The sequence below is a fragment of the Gouania willdenowi genome, chromosome 3 (assembly GCF_900634775.1).
Source record: "Gouania willdenowi chromosome 3, fGouWil2.1, whole genome shotgun sequence".
NCBI lineage: Eukaryota > Metazoa > Chordata > Actinopteri > Blenniiformes > Gobiesocidae > Gouania > Gouania willdenowi.
Window position 1 is genome coordinate 17,068,609 of NC_041046.1, and position 18,760 is coordinate 17,087,368.

The window sequence follows — 18,760 nt, forward strand, 5'->3', positions numbered from 1 at the left end:
AAGCACTAGTTGCATCAATGCGACAAATTAAAACCAGCACTGTGAGAGAGTATGTGCAACCCTGTCCCCAGAGTCTATTAATCATTACTGAACGGTTGCACAAGAAGTGACGGGGTTAAATCATGAGTGCAAACCTAAATTTGGTGTTCACAAAAGACTGAAATATTACAATATTGTAAATGCAAATAGACTCAGATGGTAAGCAGATTTAGTTGAAATGTTTCTGCAGGTCATCTCGCCCATCATTAATACCACACCTCCAACAGATTAGAACTTGGTGTGTTACGATATCAGGAAAGAAGTGTGCATGTGAGCGTCACACAAAGGAGAAAGGGCTACCGAAGACCATCTTGCAGAAATACAACTATCAGCTCACCACATCTTTTCAAAGCAGCCATTTTCTACAAAGAGGCTCCCTCAAGCAATTTCTCTATCCCTCATTCTAAACATAGCAGACGATAAAACAGAGCATGCAGCGATGGCTGAGTGATGATACAGGAGTGCCTTTTATAGTGAATTTTTCATCCGCCCAGCCCGAGCCTGGGAACAGCGATAGAAATGGAGAGAATATCAATTGTAAATGCGTGAAAGAAGTCTTGCATTGATTTCCACACCACAGCTTCGTCTACATGTTTAAATGCAGATGACTTTGAAAGTAATTTTCATCATTGAGCATCAGTGAGAGGATTTCAACAGTTTTTTTCTTTGTTCTCCTGACATCAAACTTTGGCCCGTCTTTGTAACTTGTTTTTACTCATTTATTTTGTGCATTGATGTGAATAAATATCTTACCAATACGATCCAGCCTGTCCAGGGCAACAGTCTCAAAGGCCCGTCGCATCATCGGATACTCCTCCAGTACCTCATTGAAGTTGTCAACAGAAAGTGAGTACAGACGACAGTACGTGTCAGCACGAACGCTGGCTGTCCTTCTGCCCCGTGTCAGCAGACAAATCTCTGAAACGACACAAGAGAAAAGACACATGTTGAATAAAGTGGAGCTCATCCATCATGTTACTAGAGCTGTCTCAGTGCTACAGCAATGAATGCCAATATGACAGTTTTGCTAAGGTCAGCACCAAAAAGTCTTACATTTATAGAATTTATTTATTTGAAAATAAAAAGAATAATAATAAAATAATAATTTCCCAAAATGCAATATTTTAACGATTGATAAATCTTGGTAATAACCTTCAAAGTGTATGTTTTTATGATCAACCTATCCAGAGAAAAAGACTAGAATCTTTATTTTCTTTATCCATTCCCAGAATTCTTCCAACATGTTTTGTATACCTAATATATAAAGGTGTGCAATATTATCTCCGATATGCCACCACTAAATTTACGATTTCTATATCAACCGTATCGATACATACATAAATCTCCTTCCTCATATTTTTCAGGTCACAATATATGTGGTATATTTTACAAAAGATGATATTCATTTGTGGATTACATATATCTTTATATATGTAATCCACAAATGAATATCAAATATCAATATCAAAATACATAAAATACATAAAATAAGAAAACTTAAATCGGTGGGCAGAGATTATGACCCTCTTTGTTGAAGTCCCGTTCATCAGGCAAAAATGTGCAAACAAAGCTCAAAATAAATGCGAAATTAATACAATTTTTATAAGATTGATTAAATTCCATTTGAAATTTCTTTAATTAATTAGTTAAATACATTTAACTGTCACTGCTGATTATACTGTCATAATTCTGGGATTTTGTTGCATACAAAGATATGGCAAAACACCCCCATGCAGTGACGTGCAATCAGGGTAGGCAAGGTAGGCAGTGCCTACCCAAGGGTGAATTAATATTTTGATTATTTGTTTGAATTATAATATAATTATAAATGATTTATTTTTCCATTTCCAATAGCCTACAGTACCTATAAGTTTGAAAGTGTCAGCATTTTGTGCGTTTCACAGCCCAAATGACTAAACATCGCTATTTCCTGGTACGGCTGCACAGTCTCACTCTGCTGTAAGGCAGGAGGAGGCCACACCCTTTTCCAAAAGCACATTGCTGCTCTGCCTCTGGCCCTATAGAGTGTTTTTGTGTTTGCACATGTGCAAGATGAAAACCATTTACGTAAAAAGGCAGCTCTCTACGCTGCCTTTGGACGTAACCGTGCGATGCTAAATGCTGTACGTAAGTTCACAGTGCTTTAGTGAATTGATCCATTGTGACCGCTGCTGCTACGTTCTCTAGCTAGTGGGCGGGATAACACTACAGTCAGGATGACAGCGCTAGAGACGATAAAGAAACTTTCTTTTGAGGAAAAATGACAGCTTTTAAAAGATGGGAGACCAACACCTGAGTTACCAGACCTTCAGCAAAGGTAAGGTCAGAACATTTTTCGTACTTTCCACAGTGAATGATACAAAAGGAAGGATTGGCTTTGTGGATGCGCCTCAATGAGGCTGTTCTGAGTTGTTGTTTCCAACACAAACAACGGATGTGCTGCTGTATCATGAGATATATCTTGTTGGGAGAGTATGGAGGCTGCTATTGAACAATTGTTTCTTTAATGGTGTTTTTAATGGTGTTTTACGATGTTGATTTTGTTTGACTAACACTTGCGAGCAGAAACATATAAAATTGTCATTGGTGGTCTCGACTTGCAACGTGCCTACCCCGTCACTGATAGCATGTGTAGTAGTTTGTGAAAACAAGTCAATGAACATAAACTAGGGCTCGACTGGAATCGCATCTTGTCAGTAACAATGCAGCATGGGATCAATAACCCCAATTTTTTTTCCCGATATAGTGACATAACTGTCCTAAAAATGACATTTTGTAAGTCACATTATCAAACTCACGAGTCTGCCGAATAACATCTGCCAGTCCCACTTAGGAAGAAATAATAATGCTCCATTTAACAAGCTGCACTGCTACAGAGCTCAACAACACAGAGTGTCTAAACGGGTGTCATGTTTGTGAGAGCACGCTATTCATATGTGTATGCATGCCATGTTTTTTTTATGATCAGTACAACAGAATCTATACACTAATATATAACCACAATAATGCATTAAACCTTCAGTGACCATGTGACAGGATTGTATAAAAAAACAAAACAATACATGGTATACTGTATTACTCAACCAGAAATTTGTAAGGGGTATTTCTTCTTAGCGTTCCACATGTCTTTCTATTTCACTTCAGCTTGGCCTTCCTTAATATTATCTTCCACATTCCTTTTTTGCACACACGCGAGCACAGACACACATTTTCCTTTTTCCTTCCATATTCAGCCTACATCCAATCAATTTTTAAAGAATGTTTCATCTCAGCTTATCTCTACATATCTTGTGCCTAGTTTGACTACTGCAAATGGGTATTGGCTCTTCACAGAGCTAAATGATCCTGGGTTCACTCCCAAACATTGCATGTTCTCTAAGAGTGTGCATTGTTTGTTTTTCATGTCTTCTACTATGAAGATCTGCCTGATGATTTACCATGTTCTAAGCAGGATAAGTGGGTAAAAATTATTGATGGAGGTATGTTTTTCCAGTTTATGCTCTTGGATGCTGGGCCTCTCTCTGACTTACCAGATGTGACATATTTTTAAACGTCTTTTTGCATAATTTCCAGACTCTGGGCTTGTCCACAATCTTTAAAGAATTTAAATTGAAATCAAAGTTTTAATTTGGGTTATTTGGTTCTTTCAAAAAGCAATAAGGTGCACCTGTGTGTCACAAATTAGCAGTAGGTATCGTATTAAGGCTTAAATGTGCCACAGAAGTGGCAGTAGTGGCTGACAAAAACAAGATCAAATTAATTCGGTTCAGTTAAATAAGTAGAGAGGGGTTTTTTTAATATGAAAAGGTTTCTATTATTAGGAGGTTTGTACATTGTAAGCAGCAGGACAAAAGCAAAAAGCTGCACATTATGGTGCGTAGTAATCACACATCCGTCATTTTTGTTCAGCATTAAACACACCAGAAAAACCAAACAAATGAATGCTACAAATGATGCTGAGTTTCATGAATGCTGTGAAAGGGGAGCTAAAGATAAAGCTGCAGCTCAGCTGGATGCGTGAAATAGGAAAATATATGCAGTTACACACATTTGGTTGTATGATGTCTGACAAATCGACTGACACTGCTGAAATACACACATTATGAAAACTCCCCAAATTCATTCCCCCTCTCTCCCCACCCCCCAACACAAAATGTCACTAATGCACGCTTCACATTCATAGTGCTCACTGCACGGCATCCGAACAGCATTACATTGGCATCAATGCTTTCTATTCTTCTGGTCACTGAGTGTAAAGTGGTTATGATTGTGTGCAATGGTTTGAAAATATAGACGGGGAAACTGATAAAGGGGGAGATGCGTGATTTGACAGGCCAGTGAGTGAGGAATATGTACAGTATATGAAGCATGAGAATTACCTCATGCTTACTGCTCTACTGTTGGTGGATGAGTGCCAGCACGGCTAAATGGACAATGGCCGAGTTAGAGAGAGAGAGAGAGAGCGCGAGCAGTGGTAAATGTGTGGCAAGTGTGTACAGTAAGTGTGAATTGGCCCTGGCTTTACGTGTGTGTGTGTGTTCTACTGGGGGTAACTGTTCCACTAATCCCCTGTGGAGAAGAGCATGGTTGCTCTGTATTAAAGCTCCTTGTTCTGTGACTTTCTGAATTTGAACACTTATTAGGACTGGCAAAAAAAAAAAAAAATTATCTTTTGGGGGAATTGGACATGTGAATGGCAAAATGACTCAATGGCGCTCCCGTGAAAATTGTATTGGCTCCCAGCTGGCACTGATGATGTCATCACTGACATCAGAATTCTAGTGTACTGAATAATTATTACTTCAGTACACTGAGGATTTCTTTCTACCACACTACCGCAAACACACATTCCCAAAGATTACACAATGTAACCTTGTTGTCTAATGTTTTTAATCTGTTTTATACCCACACAGAAACAAATCAAGCACCTCCAGTTATGGTTAAACCCAGGGGTGCCCAATCCTGGTCCTCAAAAGCCCCTATCCAGCATGTTTTAGATGTTTCCCTTTTCCAACACACCTGATTGAAATGACCAGGATCATTATCAGGCTTCTGCAAAGCTTAATGGTGAGTCAATCATTTGAATCAGGTTTAACTGGGGCTTAAGGAAAAATGCATAGGAAAGGAGATAGGAAGGACTATTTGGACGCAGCACTCACTTGTAAGGAATCTGTAGGATGACCTAATTACGCAGAGCTCTACACTAACTTTTCCAGTGGTGGTCACACCCCTTTTTTGAGCGGGGGGGTTGTACAGCATGCTGATGAATAGTGACTTAACTGGCGTACCATAGTTTGGTCTGAAGTAAAGATTGACAATGACTTGAGATATTTGCAAAATGTTTTCAGGTTCTAGTGACAATATTAATATTAAGTTTTTCTGCAACAAGCAGTGGCTGAAATAACAGGTCATTTACTTTATATAATTTTAAAAGAAGACGTAATAATTTTTTTTTAAAAATAACAGCAAAGCATAACAGGTTACATATGTTCTGTTTTTTTATTTTGCAGAAAGGCTGTACTGGAATTAAATTAACAGTAGCATAACCAACTTAGCATCTGCACAGCTCTTATAGTGGGGTCTCCTAACCCTCTTCCCCTGGTGAGGGGTCTGCAACCTTTACTCTACAAGGAACCATTTAACCTCATCTCACCTGGATTTAAGTCCTCCTGGAGCCAAAAAATACCTTCTCAATGAAGACAATACAGTGTATTAAATTATATACAGTTAAAATTATATAGAATAATATTTGATTTATATTAAAATGGAAACTTAAACAGTTTAAAATAAAATAAAATAAATTGATATCAAGAAATAAAACAATATCTTGCATCTTCAAATTCTTACACATCTCAGTTTACATGAACACAATGTTTATAAAGAATTTTTTTAGTTAATGTATTTGAAAAGCTTCAAAAAGTAACTTGAATTTGATAACACATGATCATGAGGTCAACACATGCTAACTGCTAATTGCCACACATAAAGCATGCATATTTAACTGGCACAACCAGAATAGCATTTTGGTTAGTTTAATTATCTTACCAGGGATTTATAACTTAAGGTTTGCCACAAGTGCAGGAAAGTTGATGGTCTGTAGATGTTGCAGGAGGTAAAGTAGGAAGGTGCTGAGTCATTGCACAACGTGATTTATATTAGGTTAAGAAATTGTTATATCATGATTTTATTTGTCATTAGTCATTAATAGCTTCTGTAAAAAAATAACTTCATTTCAATAGTTTTTTTTTTTTTGAAGCTATAGGGATCCATTGCAAAAGAGTCAAAGGGCCACATTAGGCCCCAGAGCCGCAGGTTGCATACCCCTGCTCTGGGAGAACCACAGCTGAACATCTGGCCTGGCATCATAGTCCATCACTTCTGGTCCCTCCATGCTGATTCTGATGAGCGTGTACGCTCTATCGCTGAGCTCAGCACGTTTTTCCTTTTTACTGCTGCCCTCAATGTGAGCGCGCACTCAGTGAAGGGTTTGTTATGCCTGGCTTCGTTTGCGGACCGCGCGCACTCCAAAGGAGCACATTGGTTGTTTATACTCGGCGCATTCACCGTTGCATTACTCACAGACAAGTCGCGTGAGCGCGCACCATCTCCTCACCCACAGCGTGGAGCGAGAGAGAGAGAGAGAGAGAGAGAGAGACAAGTTCACTCTGTGGGACGTGACGAGGCGCTCAACCGCTCTGTCCAAAATAAGGTCACCCATACGCACTCGCGCAGATGTGAACAGAAAAGATTTTCACTCGCGCACACTGAAAAATACTCGCATGTGTGACATTTGGTCGCATATGCGAGCCCTGTTACGGAATCACCCACACACGTGTGGAAACTGACAGGACGAAGCAGAAACATGATTGATTTATCAAATAAAAGACCCCACATAACCAAACCCAATACTAACATATACTGTAAATAAACACATATCACCGGGTTGTAACAGAAGAACTGTAATTGACCTTTGTTACAGATCTTTAAGAAGAACATGAGAGGCCTACCAACAAACAATTTCACTGTATTAAAATGTTATAGCATACAACACTGATTTAGATTTAGTCAATATTAGTCTAAAATATTTTTAAATTTTACTTCCACCAAGGAGGTAAGATTTGCATTTGTTTGTTTTTTTTTAGCAGGATTACGTAAATAGAAGCACCTAATGGTCATTTTTTTTAACCAAAGATAGACCTCACGCCATGGAAGATTCCATAAAATGTTGGGAGAGGATGCAGATCAATACACAGACTCTCAATCAGTTTGAGATCACCCCACCTGATCCAAATTGCACATTTTATTGGGATTTTTGAAACAAAACAAATGAGGTGCGTATACATTGTGACTTACTGTATGGTTGTTAATGGGGATAGAAATACTTTTATGTATATTTTGGTCATTATTTTACTTTTCACAATACAAAAATAAATACTTTTAACAAAATCATCCATTTAGGCCATTTCAGAGATCCTAGTCACTGTCATAATCAGACAGACAGCACAGGAGCTGTAATCAAATGTGTGAAAGCGAATGTTGTATTAATGTAGAAAGAAGTCAAGTGACTGCAAAACATACGTAAATGATCAACTTTGGAAGAATAAACTACTGTATATTTACTCCACTAATAGAGCTTATAGTATACTTCCATGTTATTTATTTTTTTTTGGTCTCAGATCACTGCTAGATTCTAGTGCAGAGTGACTTCTCTCTTATTTTGTTACACATAGTTATCCTATTCACTTCTCTGACAGCCGATACTTCAGGGCTCACTCTGTAAAACGTCAAATATGCCAGAACACTTTAGTGACAGCAAACTTCTTTTTTTTTATTTATTTATTTATTTTTAGCTCAGGGTGACGTTTGGCGCTTGTTTCATGGGTTACCTTCAATTTATTTATGAATGCTTTTACTCCCACTGCTGACTCACATCTCCAGTGACTCATCACAAACACAACCCAAATCCCCATCAAGTCACAAACAATGCACGTTTAGACAGGATAGCTCTATCTATAATTTATTCATTAGCTTCCATCATTGAGCTGACTCAGGATCAAGCAGAGAATAAGGTTTTAATGTTGAACAAAAATTAAAACTCATAAACATTTTAGTTCATGGGCCAAATACAAACTAGTTTGATCTCAAGCGGGCCAGAGATTTTAGGCGGGAAAACAAACAATTTCAACGATAATGTCCCCAAGTAGTATAAATGATAAGGTATGTAAGGAGCCCACAATATCCAGGCAATAAAGTGAATATATTAGTTTCTGCAGGATTTTCTCTTTTAAATTCTTATGATGTTGTGACCAATTTAAAAAAAAAATTAATTTAGGGGTAAATTATGTGAAATAAATTAAATAAAATTAATTTTGATATTTAAAATGACTGCAGTCATGTGATAAAATAATGGGGAAATTGCCAACATCCTAATATTGTGGACTTTTACTGAATTTGTGTATTTAGAAGGGCTGAGATATCTACAACTGAATTATTTACACAATAATTCAAAGTTTTTTCTGCCTTTTTTTTTTTTCACTTTCTCCTGTAGTCTGAATTGGATGGTCTAAAGCAGTATTTCTCAAACATTACAGTACTATTGCTCAATTAAATACTATATTTTCTTGTAATTTATTGAACAAGGATTATTTTATGTTGTTTATTACACAAAATAGGAGACAATAGTTAGCTACACTTTACAAAAGGAGACAGTATTAACTTACTAAACTATTGAAGTAATTGCATAAAAGTTGCATGGTAATTAAATTTTTTTTTAAATTAGACTAATTGTTTTAAATTTGTAGATCAAGCCTCAGGGAACCAATGTTCCAGACACTGTCAGAGGTTTAGGAGAGCTCGCTGTTCCACAAATTAAAAGGAATGTGAAATCATGGAGAGGGTACTTATTGATATGAAAAGGGGGTACACATAATTTGACAAAAGTGCAAACCACTGATGTAAAGGGAAGGATTGGCCCCTGGTCTAACGGGATTAAAAACAATTTTGTCATTTTGTGTGACAGAATGACTCAAATCTGAAATATATTTCTGCTGCCAAGGGAGTATCTGAAAAACTAGTTCCTGCAAAGCTATTCTGTTTAATGTTTGGGACCCTTTGTTTTCTGTTGTTTCAACGTGCAACTCATTTGAATGCCTAAGTAACAATGCACACAAACAATACAATTAAAATTGGATGCGCCCTGAGAAAGACCAAGGACTGTGTGTATCATGAGTTGTGCGACCTTGACAGGAGCACACATGACTACTTTTCTTTTGGAGAGTGGAGCCACGTGTCCACGCTCTCACTGATGTAAGAGCTCTTACTGATGTTTCCCAAGAGTCCTCGCACCAGCTCTCAATGTGGAAAGAAGACGTGCGTCTGTGTGCGTGCAGCCATGCACGTGTGTAAGTGCGGGAGAGAGAGAGCGCAAAAGAGGCAGCAGGGCAGGAAAAGGCTGCAGGCCTTTTTTTGTGTGTTAAAAATCTCAAAGATACATGTCTCTACAACACATGTAAAGCTTTCTACCACTTTATATTAAATTCAGCACTTTTTTTTTTTTTTTTGCCAAAACATCTAATATGAAGCTGTCATTTGAACAAAGTAAATTCAATAATTGATAATAATCTGATCTATTTCTCATTCATTGTGATCTTGAAACTTGGACTGGAGGGGACCCACATCATCTGCAGTAAACACAAGAGAACACTAAATATGGGTGACACCATGCACCAATTAGTAGTGTTGTAGTAGTCGAGACCTTTAGAAGAGGAATTTTAAAAGGTCTTGGGCTACACAGACTCAGGATTTTCCCTCAAGACCGTTGGAGACCAGCACTAATTCCTGCTATTTTAAAACTTTTCATAATGTGATAACAAGGAGAAGAACGGGATAAAACCATCCTTTATTCATTCTTTAATCCACACCGTATAATGATTGCAACCTTCCTTAATGTGACTGAGTGATGTGCGTGTGTGTGGCTATACGGTTTCAGTTTGGACTGCGGAGCGGAAGGGAGATAGAAACTAATCACCGGTAAAAAATCCCAGTAAAACATGCATTTATGCATTTACTCTGGGTCCTAGTGCCTGCCGCTGGTGAAGCCTGTTCCGTTTACTGAGGTCTGTGTGTGTGTCTAATAAGTCTGTGTGAAAAGTCTGCATATTTATGCCTCCCTCCATCCATGTCTTTTCAGCTTTTATTAAATAGTGTTGACTGTCGTCCGGGCCACCGCCATCTTGGATTGTCGTCACCAGCGCGTCATCGCCGCAAGTCGCGCAAGCGCAGAAAGGACTCAATAACTGTAAAGAGGTCTTATATTAGTCTATTTTTTTTTAAAGTGTTTTTTTTGTGGCTGTTAAACTCCAATTACATATTTGTATATAATTATCTTCCCTACAATATAAACAGGTTCACCATATAACTATTTTTTTTTATAGTTTTCTGTTTCTACTGTATCCAGAATAATAATAATCTTTCTCAAAAAGAAACTGTTGATTGATTTGTCACATGACTGTTCTCGGGTTGAGTTGTTTTATTTAGTTTCACCATGTTATTTGTTGGCAGAATGCTTTAAAACACTTGCTGTACATTCAGCTGACATAAAATCTTGTTTTCAAAATATGTAGAATAATTGTGAATTTATCAGGTAGCAGTAGTAGTTTTACTATTTTAGTTGATTTTTTTGCTGGCACTTTTTTCTCTGTCAAATGTATTTAAAATAAACTAAAATTAAGGAGAGAAATGTTATTTAACCTGTCGAACCTTGTCATAATTCATTTATTTATATATTTTTTTAATTAAAAAAAAAAAATATTTATGGTCGTGGTCTCGTCTCGGCTTGTCTCGTTCTGGTCTTGACTCGGTCTCGGCTCCGGAAGTCTTGGTCTGTCTTGTCTCGGGTGCTTACGACAGCTGATCAGCAGAATACTAATATTTCTTCTTTTTCAACTTCTTTTTTGCTGTTCCTCATCTGTGGAATTTGCTTCTCGACCATCTGAGGGCGCCACAGACACTTCAGTCTTTTAAAAAGGGACGAAATACCTTTTTTATTTACTTTTATTACTGTTTTTAAGATTTTTTAAAACATATTTTTTAAACTTGATGATGGTGTTTTTAAATGGATCCTCCACTGTTTTTACACACGTGGCCTAAAACCTTTGAAATGTCTTTATTAGAAGATCTATGCCTAACAAAAACGCATTATTTTGCACCATATTTGTTTTACAGGCCTCTCAAGTTTTGAACTCAGTTCAGAGTGAGACTTTGGCTGCAGTGTCGGTTAGGGTCAAATCTGATAAAAGACATAGATTTGTACAAATAAAACTATTTATTTAGCATTTAACATTTCTTAGTGCAGGGGTGCTTATCGTGTGTGTGTGTGTGGTTAGTGTTGTTTAATGTAGGTGTTAGTGGCAGGTTTTGAGGCCTTCAGCACAGGGGAAATGACGTCATTGTCCATTTGCATGTAATAAACACTGCAGGATAAGATTAACCTCATGGGAGAGATGAAAAGTTAGTCGACAAATGAACTTTCTTCTGTTGATTCTTGTTTTTTTATTTTCTTTACTTTGCCATTGAAAGATTACGTCTCAAAATGACTTCACTAATCAATTGATCTTTATATAGCGCCAATTCATAACTTATCGCAACACACTTCACAGAAAGCAGGTAAAAGGCCAGACTGTTATCTAATTACCTCATGACTTTGATGCTTTAGACCAGAGGTAGGCAACTTTTATCACAGCGGGGCCATAAAAATGTGTTTGTTTGATCAGAGGGTCACATGATCAACAATCATGTCAGCATTTAGAATAATGACCAATCTGAGCGTTAACACAAGAAAGAACAGAACCTTTTTATAGCAATTTTGTGTTTTTCTGTCATTCTGTGTATGTGTGTTGTTGACTTACTTGTTGTGAATCATTTTGTGCATTTCTGTCGTCATTGTGTGTATTTTACCTGTAAAATATGTATTTTGCAGTCAGTGTATTTGCGCTGCCATTTTGCGTTTTTAGTCATTTTTGTGTATTTTTATTGTTGTTTTGCTTGTTTGTTAGTGCAGTGGGTTTGCTGAGTCATTTTTGTGTTTTTATTGTCTTTTTATGTATTTTTGTTGTCATTTTCTGTAATTGTTTATATGTTTCTGAGTAATTGTATGTATTACTGTTGTTTTGTTCATTTTTGTAGTAGTTTAGTGTGTTTTTGGAGTATTTTCTGTCTTTCACTTGTCTCTTACGGTATTTTCCTGCAATCTTGTATTTTATAGTGTATTCTCACTCTTGTTTTGCGTATTTTTTCATCATTTTGTACATTTACTTTGTGGGTCGCATAAAATTAAACCGAACAGTTGCCTATGTCTGCGTTAGACCCACATTACATAAATCAATTTTTGTTAAATATTAGAATATCAAATTTAATTAATTTTTTTAACTTTTACTGATTTTTAGAGCAACCCAAAGCAGCATAAGTTGTTATTTTGATTGGAAAAAGCTGGTAAATGATCCTGAATGCTTCACCTCTAATAGAACTCAGTGGACTGAAAGGGGCTAATCCTTCGGTATCTAAACAAGAGACAGAGGGTCCAGTATTAAACAGTCAATAATAATAATAAAAAATTAAGGATTTGTCGGGGCGAGGAATATTAATAGTAAATAAAAGCAAAAACCATAGGTTCCAAGCCCCCAAAACTCCACAAACACTGCAGTACAAAGACACAAATGTGGATTGAATTTTATTTTCTATGATCTTATACGGCGTATAATAATAATAATAATAATGCATCAATTTTATATAGCGCTTTATCATAGACACTCAAAGTCGCTTTACAGAATTAAGGTATTATTCTTTCACTCCACACTTAGTGGTGGTAAACTACTATTGTAGCCACAGCTGCCCTGGGGCAGACTGACGGAAGCGAGGCTGCCATAGTGCGCCATCGGCCCCTCCGACCACCACCAACACTCACTCACACACTACATTCATACTAGGCAATGTAGGTGAAGTGCCTTGCCCAAGGGCACAATGACAGATACCACTGGGTGACTGCCACCCCACTGTGGCACCTGGAATTCTCAGTGGTCTCCCATCCAACTACTAACCAGGCCCAGACGTGCTTAGCTTCCGAGATCTAACGGGATCGGGCAATGACAGGCTGGTTTGGCCTAATGCACACATTATACATGCACATAAATACATTAGACAAGAGTAATGTCTGCATAAAGCAGAATAGTAGTCAGCAAGTACTTATTATTCAGAGCTTTACACAAATAATTTGACATCTATGGATGGTTTGTAGGCACACATGTTAATGAAAATAAAATACTGCATATAACTGGAGTGGATGTAGATTTCAGCCTTTGAATGTACTATTACATAAGTTTCAATCTTAGCGTGCAGTGCAGTTATATGTATGCGCTGTTCAACTTGTATTCCCCATGTATTCAAATGCTGTTGAAGGTGAATGAAAATAAATTTGAACAGGACTACTTAGTTTGTGATGAGGTACTTGAGTCCCAAAGCCTAGTTTCTCAAAGCTTACCTGGACTCTGAGTTTGGCTGTCAGCTTCTATCTGCCTCCTAAACAACGCCCCCAGCCCACGGAGCACACACTCACTAACCTTTGGTATATCCCTAGTGAGTTGCCTGATTGCCTATGACATGTCCTGCTTCCTCCATAACAGCATTTGAATTGCTGCAAAAACACCTTTTGTTTGAATAGCTAATATAATAATCATTATCTACAAACTCGACTGGAACCCAGTGCGCTACCACCGCTGTGCTGTTCTTCAAAAACACAACATTTCAATCAGAGAACATGTTGAAGCAGCGATTCTCAACTGGTGGGTCGGGACACAAATGTGGGTCGCGGACCTGTACTAAGTGGGTTGCAGACAGCTGGTCAAAAGTAAATAAATACTTAATGTTGCATGTTGGACTTGTCCTTTATTTTGACAGAAATTTCTTTTTTGACAGCATGCCTGTCAAGTGTGAAATGCATGTTGACCCAGAAAATATATAGATTTGTTTTAAAAAAGTGTGTGTTTTCAACAGCAATTTTTGAAAAACTAAATTTGGTTGGTTGAATTCCTAAAAAACCAGTGTGTAAATGTGTCTTTTTTTCAAAATCACCTATGGTCTGTCCTCTCCTCCACTTAATTAATGTAAATATTAGAAATGTCACTCAGCGTAACACAAGAGGTGCAGATAGATGAGACTTTACAATCCCAATGAGAGAAAGTGCATTTGGCCAGTCGTCCTTTACATTTCAAGCTGCCCGTTACTGAAATGTATTACCTGTAAATATTAGGGACACTCACACAATCTTAGAAAATGACTTTTGAGTAATCAGAACCGCAATCATTAGCCCTGATAGTCATGTGTTCTTTTTTATTTTATATTTAAAATATGTATTGAACTACAGTATTTATTGAAACTGAATGACACATTTTTTGTAAGGTGAAAATAAACTTTTATGAATGTTTTTATTAGGCTTTACGCCGATCTGATCTGCTATATCGAATCGACCGATATATTTGCATTTTATGCAATTAATGTGATTGGCTGTAAAGTCTTAATTCTCCGAGCCGATCAATGACGTCATTGTCGTGATGAAACTTTCTGTAGATGCTCACGTTGCATTGTTTCATCGTCTCATTTACACCGAAGAGTTGCTTCCTTCACGTGACACGGCTCCATAGTATTTCACTCACAGGTGAAAACCTATGAGCAAACTGCAAAAATGTCTCTCGGTTGGAGCGAAGCGGCTGCACGCCGGACTTCTTCCCCAGTCTACCGTCTCTGAAAGTGGGGACATGGTCTGCTGTTAGTGTCTGTGTGTGTTTGTAATGTGTGCGCACGCTTGTTTTGTTTATTCAGCCCGAGCAATGCGTTCACTTTCGCTTTCATACCGGAGACTACTGTTCGTTTCTAAAAAATGTTGCGATAGAACTTACACCATCAGTACACCCAACACTATCCACCTCCTACCTCTCCCCCCCACAAAGGGGGAACAGGTCAGGGGATGCATGCGCAGACATGCTCCCACTCCCAAATCCTGGTTATCACAATATTCACAACCTTATGGTTTACCAAACAGGAGCTACTCAGCTGGGGATGCTGGGGCAGTATTCCGCTCCCTACCCTTAAGCCCTGTTCCATACTCACCACACTACGGACACGCCATATCACTGATTATGAGATACCACACATTCACACCCCATACCCATCCCCATTGCCTTCACATAGCCTGTTTCCAGGGCTTGTCAAGCAGACACGGTGGTGGCCGATGATTTGGAGTCTACCCACTACTGGGCCCCAAATAAGCATCACTCTGTACACACTCCGTACTGATCCACTTCCACAAACCTAACCCTAAGACGCTATGTACTTGTTCTTTGGTAAACGTACCAATAGCACCGGGGATTGTCCGTATGGCAACCGTACAAATAGACACTTTCTTCTAAAAAGCAGAGCCATTACGTTCTTGTGCGTGCAATGTTATGTCCAGGTCCTGCATGGAAATTCTTCAACTCTTCCACTCCATCACAGTCACAAAGCTGCGTTTAGGTCCCAAAACATGGTACCGTTTGATGTTCATGAATCTGTATCAAGTAGTACCAAAGGAATTTGGTCGTTACTTAAAAAAAACAACCTGAATTCATATGATCGGTGATCTTTTTTTTAAACTCACTGATTGAACTAATGTGGAAATATTTAGTTTTTAGGGGGACTTTTAACAGCTGTGCGGGACAACAGATGAAAATAGCCATTAGGCTAACTGTGGTACTGTAATGTTGATTAGTATATTGTCCCTGTCAAATAAACAAAAAATAAAAAATTTAATAAATAAATATTCCATAACACTCTTTCTTGTGCCTTTGCAGCACCTAAATTTAAAGTCTTTACACTGGCTCCCAGTCAGCCTCAGAATAGACTTTAAAATTCTGCTGCTGGTGTATAAATCTGTGAATGGGTTTGGTCCAGAATACATCAGTGTACTGGGTCACACATTTTTTTGGCTCAAATCCCCCCCTTTCTCCGACTACAACATTTTGCTCAGAATTCTGTGAACAACAACTTTCGAGCATATTGATGGAATAACTTTTCAAAAAACTTCATTTTGTAAATCAGTGGAATTAAACAGTATTTAGTACCTCCTGAATAAATTTATTTCTATAGTTTTAATATTTCCTTTCATCTCCATGGCCTTTGTATTTTCAGTTCATGTTCTGATCATTTCTATCACCTCTTTGTGTGTTTTTTATGTCATTTTGTGTGTTTGTTTTTTGTCTGTTCTTTTCAGTTTTCTGTATTTTTTCTCATTTTGTGTATTTTTGTTGTTTTGTATTTTCTCTGTTATTTTTTGTATTTTGCAATGACCTTGTGTGTTTCTCTCTCATTTGGTGAGTCGTCGTTGTTTGTGTGGTGCTGGTAATAGTAAGTATTTCTCCCTCTTAGTGCTGTTGTTTGTTTTTTTTATTATTCAGTGTATTTTTCTCTTATTTTGTGTTTTTGTAGTGATTTGGTGAGTTGCTGGTAATATTTGGCATGATTATAATTTTTGAAACCCCATATTTTAAGGCATTCATTTGTAAATTTTCCTCTCTCTCTCTCTCACGTACCCCCTGTAGTGCCATCGCATACCCCTAGAGGTACCTTACCTCCATTTGAGAAGCACTACATCAGTGAGATGTTAGTCAGGTATGAACCCAGCAGGTCTCTCAGATCAATGGACACAGGTCAGTAGGAGCCCAGAGCTCACAGTAAACATGGTGAGACTACTTTTAGTTGTTATGCTGCAAAGAAAGTGGCACAAACTGCCAGCAGAGCTGAAGTCAATATAATATGAACATTTTTAAATCCAAGGTAAAGGCACTCTTTTTCTCTACTGCGTATGATTGAGAGGGTGATTTTTGATGTTTTTACTGTTTAGTTATTGTTCTATGTTTTCTGTTGCACTCTTTAATCATGCAAAGCACATTGAATTGCCTTATGTATGAAATGAGCTATACAAATACATGTGCCTTGCCTTTACCTTACCTAAATCGGTCACCTGATTGGCTGCTTCTTTGGAACAAGAGATGCAGAGGTGGTAACTGGGTTCAAAACCAGCCTTCCTCACTGACTCACTAAGTCACGGTGGCCATTTTGCATCTTTGTAGTGAAGACATTCCTTTTATAAAAAAGATTGAAAAAGAGAAGACTGACAGGATTAGTTCCTGCAGCTCGGCTTTAATGAGACCTTGGATTAAGAGAGAATCGTTCACGGTACAGCAGTTAGACGATGACATATAGGAGATAGCTAAACCCATCTCCATCCAGTGACCCATCTAATCACAAAGCTACATTTCTTTCTCTGGAACAAAGTGAGCCATCTTAAAGGTATAATCAAAAAGGGCTTTTGATAAGCAGGAGCACCTAGTGATCACTAATCTACTCCTTCCAAGTCACAGCCACAGGCCCATGCTGACAAGCCATCAATTACTGCAACACAATTCACTTTCCACTCCAGATGCTGATCTGATGAGTGTTTTGGTTTTGCACTATGATGAGTAAGAGGTCATTTGAGGCCGAAGCATGGAGGGTGCGTGTTTCCTCTGTGAGCTCAGAGCCGCTTCCAGGGAGCAGGCTTGGCAGCAGTCCATGTGTCCCTTGGCGTTAGTACTGCAGTCACATTACATCTTCCTTCCCCAGTGGATCTGTATGTGCCCAGCTGACGCTCCCATCCAGGATACGTCCTGTCCACTTTAGAGTTTAGGCTCTCAACTCAATCAAACTGGAGCTGAATAGTGAGAGCATAATTGTGCCAATGATTTAGGATTGTCTTTGAAAGGCTCAGGTATTCAATTGTGCTACATGAATTGTGATTTCCTGCATGTTTAATAATGACTGAAAATCATGATTTAATATTATAATTTATACATTTGAAGTCAATGTGCAGCAGATCTTTACAAAGGTCCAAAAGGCTTCTGCAGGCTGATCCTGAGAGCCACACATGTCACAGGCTCACTGTGCTGATCCAGCACCAATTCATTTCATGAATGACTAACTCATGTTTGGTAACAAACTTCCAGTGGCTCGGGGCTTACCGCGCTGGCCCCAGCTCTTGCTCACACCCTCAGAGAAGTTGCATCGTTGGTAATAGTGACAGGATAATGGGATTTAAAGTCTTGGGCATATGTGCAGGAGGGAAAATAATTACACATCTAGGTTGAGATTAAGTGAATCAAGCAGCTTCTGTTTTAAAATTAGTGCGATTTGTGCTTTGTCCGTAGTAAAAAAAAAGCATTGTACTGTGAAATAACTGGAAGACTATCACGGGGAAAAGTGACGTATATTCGTTTTGTAGCAAAGACCTGTACCTCTAATTATTTAATGATCAGTGGGGGTTACAAATGGGCAGAAGATTTCCAATAGATTATCACATCAGCCTAAATTTGGGATTTTGGGAATATTCAAAAATATTTTAATGGGAATCATTTATTGGAATTAATTAAAAATTGGGAGTAATTTTGAACAACTGTATCATAACAAAACCATACAAGAAAAAAACATAACGTTTCAAATGGGGTTGCAAAAATTTTGGGAATTTTCTAAGTTGGGACACTTTCCATGAGCATTAATGAGGAAAAAAAAACAAGAAATGTACTAAATTGAAGGTTGGCCATGAATAGGGATTGTTCAATATAGTTTGGAATAGTATAGTTAGAATCATCTAAAATATCAG

The 18,760-nt window shown here is 37.9% G+C and overlaps 1 protein-coding gene and 1 pseudogene across 1 annotated transcript in view; both read right to left on the bottom strand.

The window, feature by feature from the left end:
* Positions 1-18,760, bottom strand: part of LOC114459507 (potassium/sodium hyperpolarization-activated cyclic nucleotide-gated channel 3-like) — a 123,689-nt gene that overhangs the window by 2,361 nt on the left and 102,568 nt on the right. The window contains exon 7 of the mRNA XM_028441737.1: positions 793-957. Coding sequence (XP_028297538.1) covers positions 793-957 — 165 coding nt within the window. The remainder of the gene's footprint in view (positions 1-792; positions 958-18,760) is intronic.
* On the bottom strand, positions 13,086-13,202 carry LOC114461360 (uncharacterized; annotated as a pseudogene).